This window comes from Pyrus communis, chromosome 5 (assembly GCF_041283825.1).
Source record: "Pyrus communis isolate YQ-2024b chromosome 5, ASM4128382v1, whole genome shotgun sequence".
Lineage (NCBI taxonomy): Eukaryota > Viridiplantae > Streptophyta > Magnoliopsida > Rosales > Rosaceae > Pyrus > Pyrus communis.
This window is the reverse complement of record NC_142569.1, coordinates 11,053,125-11,066,350: the sequence shown is the minus strand read 5'-3', so window position 1 is coordinate 11,066,350 and position 13,226 is coordinate 11,053,125. Positions and strand designations below refer to the sequence as shown.

General features: G+C 36.4%; 3 protein-coding genes across 4 annotated transcripts; 1 reads left to right on the top strand and 2 right to left on the bottom strand.

The window, feature by feature from the left end:
* Positions 1–51: 51 nt before the first annotated feature.
* LOC137724750 (F-box/FBD/LRR-repeat protein At5g22660-like) lies at positions 52–1,392 on the bottom strand. Its single transcript, XM_088693354.1, has one exon. The coding sequence runs from the start codon at positions 1,390–1,392 to the stop codon at positions 52–54; it is 1,341 nt and encodes a 446-aa protein (XP_088549480.1).
* Positions 1,393–3,333: 1,941 nt separating this feature from the next.
* LOC137724537 (casein kinase 1-like protein 6) lies at positions 3,334–9,372 on the top strand. 2 transcript variants are annotated; one of them, XM_068463298.2, is made up of 14 exons: positions 3,334–4,513; positions 4,612–4,652; positions 5,238–5,307; positions 5,432–5,580; positions 5,668–5,763; positions 5,964–6,034; positions 6,302–6,363; positions 6,472–6,535; positions 6,674–6,758; positions 7,213–7,339; positions 7,458–7,531; positions 7,610–7,673; positions 8,019–8,152; positions 8,728–9,372. In XM_068463298.2, exons 1-14 carry the CDS (start codon positions 4,438–4,440, stop codon positions 8,974–8,976), a joined length of 1,362 nt encoding a protein of 453 aa, XP_068319399.1. In that variant the 5' UTR covers positions 3,334–4,437; the 3' UTR covers positions 8,977–9,372. The 2 variants fall into 2 exon arrangements, with proteins under 2 accessions (XP_068319399.1, XP_068319398.1); XM_068463297.2 differs by having other exon boundaries at positions 3,780–4,513; positions 7,610–7,709.
* A 518-nt stretch (positions 9,373–9,890) lies between these two features.
* Positions 9,891–12,888, bottom strand: LOC137724538 (vacuolar protein sorting-associated protein 2 homolog 3). Its single transcript, XM_068463299.2, has 11 exons — positions 12,655–12,888; positions 12,450–12,494; positions 11,999–12,033; positions 11,862–11,912; positions 11,649–11,753; positions 11,476–11,547; positions 11,174–11,245; positions 10,993–11,073; positions 10,679–10,714; positions 10,526–10,581; positions 9,891–10,270 (listed from the first exon to the last, which is right to left on the bottom strand). Exons 1-11 carry the CDS (start codon positions 12,686–12,688, stop codon positions 10,222–10,224), a joined length of 636 nt encoding a protein of 211 aa, XP_068319400.1. The 5' UTR covers positions 12,689–12,888; the 3' UTR covers positions 9,891–10,221.
* Positions 12,889–13,226: the final 338 nt, after the last annotated feature.

Sequence of the window (13,226 nt, the reverse complement as noted above, 5' to 3'; positions counted from 1 at the left end):
ATATGAACCCATTTACTAGAAAAACCTAGAACTGCTTCCACTCTAGATAACTTAAACTTGGCAAGTCTCTGAGCCCTTTTGAAACAACAAAATTTCCTTGCACAACTCCTCTTTTGTATGACATGCCGAACTACCTACGAAATTCTTTGGAGAAATCGTCATCTTATTCAAAACCTCACCGTACTTTAACAAATACTTCAGCACTTCAACCTCCTCCTGTTCTCCGTGGAATCCGTGCATGGAGATAGTCTTAAGGTGTGACGAGAGACACACTGGCACAAGCATTGATGGATCGACTGGCTTGTAATCGCGATCCCATGCTGTACGATGAAGGTTTAAGAGAAAGTGTTTCAGATTAGGAGATTTCTTGAGCAAATCTATTACAAGTTCCCAGCAAAAGCAACGAAGATCTAGCTCCAGTTGATTCAAATTCTCAAATTCAGGCAGATAGTGTGCCTCCAGATATTGAGGAACTATAAGAGTCAAATATTTAACACTTGAAGTACCTGCAAGTAACGTAGATATATTGTCAACATAGGATGGATATTGATACATATATTTTGGAGGCATATAATATTTGAGATGAATTTTGGCCTTGACCAAGGATTTAGAATTCTCCGAAACATAATTCGACGACAAACAAGCCCAATTCATATTGACATGGAGGTTTTCAAGTCTCTGGGCATCAACGAAAAACTCGCACTCGAGAGTATCTGTTGTTAACGTCTTCAGTTGAGGTGCAGAGATGTTAACTACCAAAACATCTCTTCCCATGTTTCCAATTACAGTCAAATCTTCAAGCGCAGGGCAGTTCAGAAAGATCTTTACGCTTCCGCCGATAATACTGTTATGAGATGTAACATGGGGGTACTTGAGACTTGGGAAACAACCTGATGTAAAGGTAATATAGTTTGTGTCCAACTTCAGACACACCAATGATCTGCACACGTAAAAGCTCGGAGGCATTTCAACTAACTTCTTGACGAAATCATAATTAATACTGAAAAAATAAAGATCAAGTTCAATAACATTGTTCTTGATGGCAGTGGATATCCATCTATGAATACGAGAGAAATCTTCATCTTTAAAAGCGAAAGACTGACAACGAAGACATAGTTTTCTAATGTTGCACGATGAGCCGCATAATTTCATTACGCCGTCAACAAACCTCATAAACCTCCTTTCTTGCTGAGGTGCATAAGAAAAATCTCTGCTATCAAACTGTAGGCTAATGGGAGCACTGGTACACCATAAGTTGTTCCATCTTGTAGACAAACTCGGGTTCCGTACAGCATGCAAAGTTGGAAGTAATGAAAGTAAGTGACAGAGAATCGCGTCCGGTAATTTACTGATCCTATCTCCTGGAGTCTGGCGTTTTGCTTTCGAATCCATTGCTGCCTAAAGACGATCTTGTTTGTTTTGGTCTTTTGATATACGAACTTATGAATGTATAGGTTAAAGTTTATCAAGTTACGAATTTATTATAGGTTAAAGAATAAGTTAGGGTTTTCAAGTCTTCTTGTAGGATTGTGCTCACGCTATTGTCCCGTTGAGATTAAAGGCTCGTTGGAATGTGCTTTTAAAATGACTGAAAGTGCTTTTAGAGAAAATATTTTTGGATTCCAAAAGCATTTTAAATGCTTTCTACAAGAAGCATCAGTTATGTACTTCTTTTAGGAAGCATTTAAGTGTTTTTTTGCAAGAAACACCAGTTATATATTTCTTCCAGGAAACATTTTACGTGCTTTTCTAGGATTTATTTACATTTTTACTAAGGATTGATTCCTAACACATCTAAGTGCTTACTTGTGAGATAAGAAACTAAATTAGCTAGAGAAGTCCTTGTGGTATTGGTATGTATGTGTGTGTGCGCGCGCGCGCACGTGTGTGTATGGACACACTCAGACGCATAATATATATCCGGATTACTTGGTGACAAAGTAAAAGAACTCGGATGGTTTGCTTAATTTTTTTATGCTTTTATGTCTGGATTAAATTCTTATGAAATCCTAGATTCGTAAGAAGAGCCAGAGTAAAAGTACATAACGTGGTGGAAAATAGTTTTGAGGTAAAAGTAAGATCTGAAAATTTTAAGGGCACCGAAAGCATAAGTCAATTGATTTGATTTTGCTTTATGTCGGCGGAAGGGGCGAAGTGCGAGTGGGCTGGCTCCTGTTGGTGTCTCACATCATCCTCAAATTATGACAAAGAAATCAATCAATTTAGCCATGAATTTTCTTTACCATTTGTTAGCTTTTCTTTTATTGTTACTTTTGTTTGTCAAGAAAAATCAATCATGGATAGAGGAAGTTAAAATTACGAAATACTAGAAATTATAATATGATTAACTATTTTCTATAATCACTCGAATTTTTAGGACTTGCATGATAGTTATTTTAGCTTTCAATTTTTAATTATAATTATTTGGTTCTTAGTTTTTGGTTATAATTTTTTGCTTTAGTAGTTGGGAGATTCATGAGCAAATGAGGAATATGGAATAATGGAGAGGGCGAAGGTGGAGGCTCTCTGATATTTAAAATCGATAAAACTTGTCCTGAGTTTGTCTACTGTCAATTATTTTGGTCATTTCGTGCAAAATCTGTTAAAAGGATAAAATAACAAAAATATTCTTTTTTTTTTTATCAAATCATTCAAGTCCGTTGTTTATTAAATTGAATTATTATTATTATTTCTTATTTAACAAAAAAATTCTACCAAATGACCAAAATGATTGAAGTGAACAAACTTAGACACCAAAATGAAGAATTATACCAGTCTCATATCATAATTTTGATTAAAAAAACCAAACAAAAACTATAGGGTTAATACATAGGAGAAAAGAGCCAAATACACAGGAGAAAAGAGGAATGGGATGAAGGAGAAGAAATGTACATAGAAGTGTACACTTCGTTCATCCCCAACCACCATTGAAGAATTCATGTTTTAATGATAAATTTGGTCAACTCTCTTAAAGATGCTCTTATCCTTTCTCATTAAGCTTAATGATTAGTTTTACGGAATATCTTCAGTAGTCCAGACTATCAAGTAGTCTAATTTTTGGGTGGTGGACTTGGAGATGCAACATAGAAGACGCAGCAATCCAACACCAAAATGGCCTAAAATTCTGACCCAAAAAAGGCCATAAACTCCATATGTGACACCCAGAGAGACAAAATGGCAAAATACCAGATCAGATCAGACTGGCCTTCTTCCAGATCAGAACAAGGCGAAAATGGAGAGAGAAAGATAGAGAATATCCCATCTTATCTAAACTAAACTAATTTTTACCCAAAAAACATATAAAAAAAAACCAGACAGAAAATAAGAAAAAGTGCAGGCGCGATTTTGTAAATTTATTTTATTTTAAGAGACACTTTTGTTAAAAATTAGGAAAACTTTTAAAATTTTCAAAAACATAAGTCATGTAATGTATTATTTTAAAAGAGATGGCAAAGTTTATTTGTCCCATTTTAATACATTGTTTTTTATAAAAAAAACAAATTCACATGTTATAATTCAATCGAATAGTAACATTGTATAATTACGTTTTATGCATCACATATTTAATTTCTTTTTCTTGTATTATTCTTTGAATTTCCTTTTCAAACTTTGCCTTTGACCTAAGGTGATTGTTTCACCCCTCATATTTTATTACCTCTTTATCTTGTAACTTACTTTTTTTTTTTCATAAATAAAATGGAGAAAGAAATTGCAATTTCCAAAACCAAAAAAAAAAAAAAAAAAAACAAATATAATCGTCTCCAACCTCCTTTTCCCTTATTCTGCCCTCCCCCATTTCTCTCTCTCCTTTCTCTCTCTAGAAATTATTTTCCTCCGCCATTGTCCCTATTTTCTGTTCATATGTATAAATGATTTGTTTCTAGCTCTGTCCGATCCAACAAAAAACCTCCCAGTTGATCCTTATTTGATTTGCTACTTTTACATATTTCGCAGCTGATTTCAAATTTTCGAAGAGTTTTTTGTGTTTTGGCTTGTGATTCGAGGGCTTCGAGGTCAATGTAGGTCAATGGTCTTGTGATTCAAGATTCGAATTCGCCGTCTGCAATCGTCGATTTGGGATTGGAGGCGTTCTGGATGTGCAGCTGGGAAAAAGGGGGTCCTTTGATTTTCGAAAAAGTAGCCCTCTTTCTGTGTCGTTGTTGTCGATAAAATCGGATTTCCCAGTTGGATTTTCTGGGATTTCTTATTTATTTTCCATTTGATGGTAATTTAATGCTCGGAGTGGTTCTTAGGCCGAGTTACTGGGGGAAAAATCGAAGGTTTTGATCGGAGGTGTCAATTGAAAATCTTTTGGTTTTAATTTTTGGTGGAGATTTGGGGGTTATGCAAACAATAAAGGCTGAATTTTGCACAAATTGCTGTGAAATAAAGCCAGTTTGAGCTTGTGGGTCGAATCGTATTGGACATTGTTGCATAATGGAGCATGTGATTGCGGGGAAGTTTAAGCTGGGGAGGAAGATTGGGAGTGGGTCTTTCGGAGAACTCTATTTAGGTATGGTAATCAGTGCTTGATATCCTTTTTTCCTCTTGAAAATTATTCATTGTGTTAATTTTATGTGTTTTGTAATGAAATTGCTGTTCTGGTGTTAGGTGTAAATGTACAAAGTGGGGAGGAGGTGGCTGTTAAGCTGGTATGTGATCGATCCTCAAATCGTAGATTCAGTTCTGATGTTTGGTTTATGGCTAAATGTTTGCAAGCATTGTATATTTTTGTGCCTGAGTTATAAATGGGCGGCTTCATTAATCTACTAGAATATGTTGAGTGTGAGCTTCTGGTAATTCATTATGTTTGGCTCTTGAAGCAGTATGATTTATTCGGTTTAATGAACGTGTTGATTAAAATTATGTTTTGTTCAATATTTCTTTAATCACTAGAGAAAGTCAAAGAACAAAGTAAATAATCTCTTTCGAATCTTTGTGAATAAGAGTAGCAATGGTACTTTAGATTTCATAGTGAACAAGTTCTATGCGAGTTACATTCGAAGCTTACTTCATGCTTTATGTTCTTCATTTCTTTTCAGTTATGTTATGGATGAAAATTCTGGATGGGAAGCATATCTTTTTTTATTATTTAGATTTAACATGGATGCATTTTGATATCAAAAAGTTCCAGTCGAGTAAAACCTTGTTACGGCCCGTATTTGTACCATGCACATATAATTCAATAGTCATAATGGGTATGCATTTGACGAGCTAGTTTATTTTCCAAATTCCAGGAACCTGTGAAGACCAAGCATCCCCAGCTTCATTATGAGTCAAAATTGTATATGCTTCTTCAAGGAGGAAGTAAGTGTCCTCTCTCTCTCTCTCTCTCTCTCTCTCTCTCTCTCTCTCTCTCTCTCTCTCTCAGATAAGTTTTCTTACCAATAATTGATAGTGAACAACTAACCATTGTCATTTTATGATGAAGCTGGAATACCCCACCTCAAGTGGTTTGGAGTTGAGGGTGACTACAACATCATGGTTATTGACCTTCTTGGACCCAGTTTGGAAGATTTGTTCAACTACTGCAATAGGAAGTTCACATTAAAAACAGTGCTGATGCTTGCAGATCAATTGGTAAGTGCTACTAACTATCGTTCAACTTATATGTTTAAAATGGCCAGGATATTCGTTTTTACTTATTTTTTTTATGCCATCCTTCAGATTAACAGGGTTGAATACATGCACACAAGAGGTTTTCTTCACCGTGATATAAAGCCAGACAACTTTTTAGTGGGCCTAGCGCGTAAAGCCAATCAGGTAATTTTTCTTGTTTAATTGCAGTTACTGTGCGAATTATAGCAATTACTGCACTAATGGAACACTTACTGCTGGAATTTTTTTTGATAGTGGGGATCTCATATGGTATTAGGGTTGAGATTTCAAATCTTTCTTTGTTTAACACTCCATTCACACGTTTTTCTTTAGAACTGTAATATATCTGACATTTCTTGTCACAGGTGTATGCTATTGATTTTGGCCTTGCAAAGAAGTATAGGGATCTTCAGACTCATAAGCACATACCGTACAGGTAAATTTTATTTGTAAAGTGGCAGCTTATGATAATATTTTTTCGTAAAGTGTTTTTTTTTGTAAAGTCACTGCTCGTGTCAAATATGCTTCTGTGGGTTGTCTGTCGTGATTCATGTACTATCGACATATCTCTGTGCCGCTTCCATTTCTGTTAGATTTGACTTTAATATTTTACTCTTGTACTTTTTATTCTTCTGTGCCACCGTTGGCTTTGATGTTGTCGCTATGAAAGTTCATTACTTTTTGTTTCTTTTTCATTTGTTAGGGAGAACAAGAACCTCACAGGAACTGCTCGCTATGCAAGTGTTAACACCCACCTTGGAATTGGTGAGAGATATTTTATTTCATTATATATTGCTATGTAAATTATATCAGTAATGGATATCCAACTTACCATGAGCTACTTATTCTCATTGTGTTTTATTTCAAATTCAGAGCAAAGCAGAAGAGATGATTTGGAATCTCTTGGTTATGTGCTGATGTATTTCTTAAGAGGAAGGTTAGTCCTTGGCATTTGTTTTTCATGTGTGTTTTTTTTTTTTGGCCATTTGATACCTGATTTTGGGTATTTGATGCCACATTGTATCTTATTCTATTTTTTTATTCCTCGTTTTTTTCGTCTTTTTCCTCCAATCAGCCTTCCCTGGCAAGGTTTAAAAGCTGGTACAAAGAAGCAAAAGTACGACAAAATCAGTGAAAAGAAAATGACAACTCCTATAGAGGTAACAACTTTCTCCTTGCATTCTTATTGCTAACAACTTCTTATGTTCCAAGAGTGGACATTCTACACGTGTTATATTATATATGTGTGTGTGTGTGTGTGTGTATTTACATATATTTTGGTTGAGATCGACCAAAGATTAGAAATGGGGCAGATATGAAAAAAGTCTCGACCAGGAAGACTGGCACTTCCATTTATTTTCGTTGGGTTCTTGACTGGCTCAATGTTTGCATGGATTTGGACAATAAATGTGTTTAAGAGGCTACTTGAACCAAGCCTAGTCTGATAATTCAGCGCTTTATGTTTGTTTATAACTTCATACATATGTATTCAAGCATATGTTTCCTTGTGGATGCACATTCGCACACAACATGCTGCTGTTATTGACCCTCTTCTGCTGGGAATTCTTGTTAACGTTGCAACATGGATAATATAGCCACAGATATGTTTAACAGGTGCTGTGCAGATCTCATCCAGCTGAATTTGTATCCTACTTTCATTACTGCCGATCATTGCGGTTTGAAGACAAGCCAGATTATTCTTATTTAAAGAGGCTTTTCAGAGACTTATTTATTCGAGAAGGTAATATTCACAAATTTGGGTATTTTGTTTTAGATTCATAAACTTTTTTTCTTGTAATGGTTAGTGTTTTCTTTATTTGTGTTTGGGGTCAGGATGTTAATATAATGATTACTTGCAGGTTATCAATTTGACTATATATTTGACTGGACTGTGTTGAAGCACCCTCAGATTGGTGGCAGCTCTAGAGGATGGGTTAGTGTTTGGAAATGTTATGTTCAAGTGTTGATCTGATATGAATGTTATTTACTTGGTTTTTTTCTCTGTTTTTAGCATGCCAGTGGGAAAGCGGGTTTAAGCGCAGGGCCATCTATGGAAAGACCTGAAAGAGGATCAGGTGTTGCTCACTCTTCAAAGAATATATTTCATTTAGGTGCCAAATTGGATAATTGACCTTGATTTAATTAAGAAGTTATGGATTTGCTGTGTGCTTTTGACTTTGATGTCCTGTTTAGCTCTTATATCTCAAACTTATCACTACTAAGTCCTAAGCTTTGATTTCTGGAACTAGGAGATGCCAATTACTCTTGAAGATTTATTTCGTATTCGAGGACTTAGTTTTCTATGATTTTTCAGTGTTTCTTCAGCTGTTGTTTAACTTTCCACAACAATTTTACACTCTGCAGTCTCCTTTTTGGTTTCCCACAATTATTAAACCCTTTTATGCAATTGTCTTATCCAGTTGGGAAAGAGATTCGAGATCGATTCTCGGGTGCAGTTGAAGCATTTTCAAGGAGAAACACCTCAGGTTCTAGTCCACGTCAGGATCATTTGAAACACAGGTCTTTTGACGATGTACCTTCACCCAGAGATGCGGTAAAGACTTGATATCTGACAGTATTTTATTGTTAATTATTCCCTTGCTTTGTGCATGGACAGTTTGTGAATGTGTTAAGCTACATGAGTTTAGTCTTGCCGATTTGCTTTCATTCTGAAAATTGGATCTTGAGAAGTCACCAAGTAAAAGAACTTAGTCCTGCCGCATTGAAAACTTTATCAGTTTCTAAGTCCAAAATGTAAAGTTGATATCTTGATTTTCATAATTATTACCCGTACACTTATTTTTTACCGATTTTCTATGACCTAATTGTTACGTCCTTTCTTTGTTTTAAAATTTTAACAAAAGCAAAGTTGAATCCTGGCCTAGTTAGGTGAAAGGTCCCAAGTTTAGAAGAATTGCAAACTATAAAATTTAGTGCTTTGTTTACGTGAGTCATCTCTGGTTTGGTCCTGGTAGTTTAAATTCGTTGGAATAATGTTTCGTCTCTTCTCACTTGCATGATATGCTTCTCACCCTTAATTTTGCATGTTATTCATCCCAAGTATTCGAGTTGAAATCGTGCAATTTTTGTGAGAAAAATTCTTATGGAGAGCTATTGTTGCTTTTTCAGCACCATGATTCTGAAAGGGGACGCAATTCCTCTCGGTATGGCAGCACTTCAAGAAAGGCTATGGCCAGCAGTAAGCCAAGCTCCTCAGGTGATCACACTCCCAGTGACGGTCGCACAAGCAGATTAGTCTCAAGCAGTAGCCGCCCATCTACCGGGAACAGAGGTTACGAACCCAAGCGCTCTGCAGCTGCAAGAGGCAGCCGAGATGATCCTCTCCGGAGCTTTGAGCTCCTTTCAATCAGGAAGTAATGGAAAGCATCTCACTATAGATCTATGCTGAGTCATCTAATGGATAATACTTGTCTGTCGATGAGTACTGAAAAAAAAAATTCAAAAAACAAAGACCAAATTCGCTCCCTTCTGTACATGGGATATCACTTGAGCACCGCAGTTACAGATCCTATTGCATGTCAAATGACGGCATTTCCAGGCTTTTCCTCCCACTTTTTCCCCTCTCCGAAGAGTTTCCGGCCATTGTAACTGTATCAGAAACGTACACTTTTTCCCTCTTAGCTGTACTAATTACTATTTCTTTTATCATACGCGTGCTCTGAGACCGGTTTCTGTTGTTTGTAATGGACATAACATTTCAAAAACTTACTCGACAGTGTTAGCCCGACCTTGAACGGTCGGAAATTTGTTGCAGTTCATTATCTTCCACAAACCAGATTGCACAGGTGTTTCCTTTGAGCCTAGGTCTACTAGCCCAACAACCTTGTTTACTAGTTTGACCTTATTTACTTGAGAGCTCAAGGCAACTTGCAAGGTATTGAAAACGAAAACTCTAAGAGTACATCGATGTATTTCTAACGGATGGAATTGTGCTCAGAGAATCCGACGACTCAAACTGCGTATATATACTCATCACCAATACATTGCAAGATTCATCATGACGGGCTTTTGCTCGTGGAGCAATATTTTTTATTAGAGATTACAATCCGGAACAGAATAAGGATAATGTATTGGCAAGAATGTTCAACCATAAAGAAGCTATCGTATCCCATTTAAGTTAGGCCAGTCTCTTTTTAGGGTTCCCTACTTTGGGACTTTATGTGCACAATGATGTCATGCTTGCTTTTGGTACTCCGGAGAAGCAAATCTTGATCGAACCTATATTTGCCGGCTAAATCTCAGCCACTTGAATGTATGGTAAGACTCCCATATGTACGAAATATGATGCTTTAAAAATCGATGTTTCATTGTTCGGTAACATCGGAATAGTTATCGAAACCATCTAGTCCTGTAAACTTAAAAATATATGGAAGAGAAACTCTTCCATTCATGACATAAGAATCAATTCATACATTGGCATCGTCCCTCTTTCAAAGTCGTTGTGTAACCTTAGCTTCTCTGTATGCAGTGGCGCAGTGGGAGCAGATAATCGCTAATGAGACCATCATTAACAAAATATTTACAATGTGCATCCTTGAGGGAAGCCAATATTGGACTCCAGCGATAAACAAAATAAGAGATTTCTGCTTTCCAATCTTCGGCTCATGGATTTCTAAGAGCTGCCAATCTTTTCTCGAGATCAACGCTGGAACTGTAAGAAGTTGAAGAACTCTTTAGTTATAAGTTATAACCAAACTAAAAACAAAAAGATGAAACTGCAATGATGACTGCGTATCATGAATGACATCAATTTGTTTGAGGTGCTCTTTCCGCTGGTGTTTATAAATCATGCAGTCAACATTATAGGTTTTACGTGCAATTACAGCAGACCATCAACAATTTTGGCAATGTATCGTGAAAATATTCAGACAGTTAATTACAAGGACAAAGGGATTGGAGGCTGTACCTGCTAACACCCGCGGCATTCTTTGATGCAATTTTTCCTTTGGGAGCTGCTGATAGCTGTCAATAGATCAAATACAAAGCACATCAGATTGAATGGCCAGGAATAGAGTACATGCTAACAAAAACTCAAAAATGCAAAACCATTGATACCAACCTGCGAGGCGACATCAACGCCAATTTCATCGAGCACCTGTTTGAATAAGTTTAACAAAAGAAATTCTGTCAATCCTGGTACCGAAGACCAATAGTCAACAATATCTATGAAGAATGAGATCCTAAACAATTTCTCAGTTTCATATGAACTCGTTCCACAGCCTCTAACAAAACTTCAACTATAAGAATTAATCTAATCAAAGATGCATAGCATGTATAGATCCTTAAAATAGATTTCATTTCCTTTTCTTTGGCGTCATCTGTGAATAGATCCATCTCAACGATAAAGTAGTATATAATGCAAGTAGGACTTACCTGGTTTGTCAGCTCGTCAGTTTCCTCTTCCGCCTCATCATTATCCACGGCATCATCTATGGTGTCGGACATCATTTCAGTCTGCATGAACAAAGCTCTAAGTTATGATCTGTGTAAGCAACAAAAAGCAGAGAGGAAATTAATTCTGTGCCAATATATTGAAAGATAGAACCGATCTTACAGTCATATCCATTTGCGCAGATTGCTTCTGAAACTCGCGTATCACCTTTGCTTGCTTTTCAGGAGCCATTTGCTGCAATGTAACACAAAATCAGCAGCTAAAAAAGCCCTGGAATTTCCTAACCATGAAAATATGAAGCAACGTAACAAAGTATACTTCTATCAGAATTTACTTGCATCTAACACAAGTACCAGTGTTAACAAAATGCCTTTTAAACTAAAGCTCGTCATTAAATGCAATCTTAAATCTTATTTATAACATGTAAACTACACAAAAATACTGTTTCAATGCTACAATCAAACCTTATTCATAGCTGCCATTGCATTACTAGCACCCTTCATGCCAACAGCAACCGAGGACTGAGCATGCATTGCCTGCATGATAGAATAAAGTTAACCAAGAGCATAACATGCAAATCCGACATATAAAGTTCAAAGAAGAAATCTCGTATAGAGATAGAAATTTGACAGTTCACCTGCGTATGAGTTGCGATTCCTCTCATTTGAGCTCGACTTCCTTGTAAGTTAGCTATCTGTTGCCTAAGCCTGACTAGCTGCCTGGCTAGTATTTTAGTTGCTCCCTGCAGAATAAAAGGCAAAGGAAATTGACTACCTCTTATAAGATTCAATTGCAACAGTCACTCGAATATTCATGGACTAACGAGAATGGTCAAATACACAAAATATACCTCATTCCCAGTTTTAGCAGTTCTTTTTATCTCAGCGACAAGCTTCTTTTCCTGACATGGCAGCAAAATATATTAACAAAAAGTTCATGAAAACACGAAAATGAAAAGGGGTTGTTGACTGGAGTCTCTTGACATACTTCTAACTGCAATGCTCCGATTTCCTTCTCTATCCCTGAAGCAAAATGTGGAAGAAAAACATAAATAAAAGGACCACAATCAAAGATTTATAATCAAGGAAATGCTGCTTCATTACAAGGTGAGATACAAGACAAACAACCGGGTGTATAATTATAGGCCAGCTGGATCAAAATAGGATATAGATTACGAGTGAGCGATAGCCCGTCTATAGTGTCTATTCAAACAGATCAAAGTCAAAACTAAACCCCAATGCCTCAATTAGTCCAAAAGGAGCATAAATCAGTTACCGAAAAATCCATCAATATAACGTACAAGACACAAACAGTACAATTTATGTGCTGTGTATTTGACCGTAAAGCCCGGAGCTTTGAATCATGGTGATGATCACTATGATCACAAATGTAGAGAAATGAATATATATATATATATATATATATATATATGAATTACCTCTAGCAGCATGAGTCATTTCTCTCTTGCTCTCCCGAAGAGCCTCTGCAATTAAAAACGCAAACCCATACGAACAAATTAAGAAAATACGAATTAAACCCATAATTCTGACCTAATACGAAAATTAAGAGCGCTTGAATAATTGAATTTCAGCTTAATCCTAATCAAAAACATAATTTGAGCAAGAGATTAAGAAAGCACGAACCTTTGGCGGTGGGTTTCTTACTGAAGATGTTCATGGTGCAAAAAGCTGTAAGAATCAGAGCACGCGGACTCGCAGAGATTTCTTCTTCGAGTTGCAGAGCTTAGAGAGAGGTCCAAGGAGGGAGGAGGTTTCTGCGGTGTGTTTTCCTGTTTGTTATATAGGTAGGGACTTGGCGGTAAAATAACGAAGTAGACCCTCCATGGTTTCTGAAATTTCAATCACATCCCTCCATGTGTCCATGTGGATTGGTCCATTGGGGGACTTATTCATATTTTATTTATTTTAATTAACTTAATATTTGGGATGTTCCTTGTAATTTACGTACATTTTACAAAGGTCAATGACACAAATGGAGATTAGTGACGAAATGATAATGATGTTACTATTTCCACGGCAAGATTAGAAAATCTAGGTATGGCGGACCGAAAAATACTAAGGAAACTCTCTCAATGTAAGATTTTTTATGAACTTTCTGTCATCTCACAATTCAATGTTAATTTTTATGTTAACATTATAAAACGGTATGCTAAAAACATAGGTGGTAGAGAGTTTATGGAGTCTTACTTTTGAGA

Excerpts from the sequence above, each read along its gene's own strand:
- LOC137724537 (XM_068463297.2), top strand. The coding sequence starts at position 4,438 with ATGGAGCATGTGATTGCGGGGAAGTTTAAGCTGGGGAGGAAGATTGGG. Across the intron at positions 6,536-6,673 it reads ATGTATTTCTTAAGAGGAAG|CCTTCCCTGGCAAGGTTTAA; the intron begins GTTAGTCCTTGG and ends TCCTCCAATCAG. Across the intron at positions 8,153-8,727 it reads TACCTTCACCCAGAGATGCG|CACCATGATTCTGAAAGGGG; the intron begins GTAAAGACTTGA and ends TTGCTTTTTCAG.
- LOC137724538 (XM_068463299.2), bottom strand. The coding sequence starts at position 12,688 with ATGAACATCTTCAGTAAGAAACCCACCGCCAAAG. Across the intron at positions 11,548-11,648 it reads GAATCGCAACTCATACGCAG|GCAATGCATGCTCAGTCCTC; the intron begins GTGAACTGTCAA and ends TCTATCATGCAG. Across the intron at positions 10,271-10,525 it reads AATGCCGCGGGTGTTAGCAG|TTCCAGCGTTGATCTCGAGA; the intron begins GTACAGCCTCCA and ends AACTTCTTACAG.
- LOC137724750 (XM_088693354.1), bottom strand. The coding sequence starts at position 1,392 with ATGGATTCGAAAGCAAAACGCCAGACTCCAGGAGATAGGATCAGTAAA.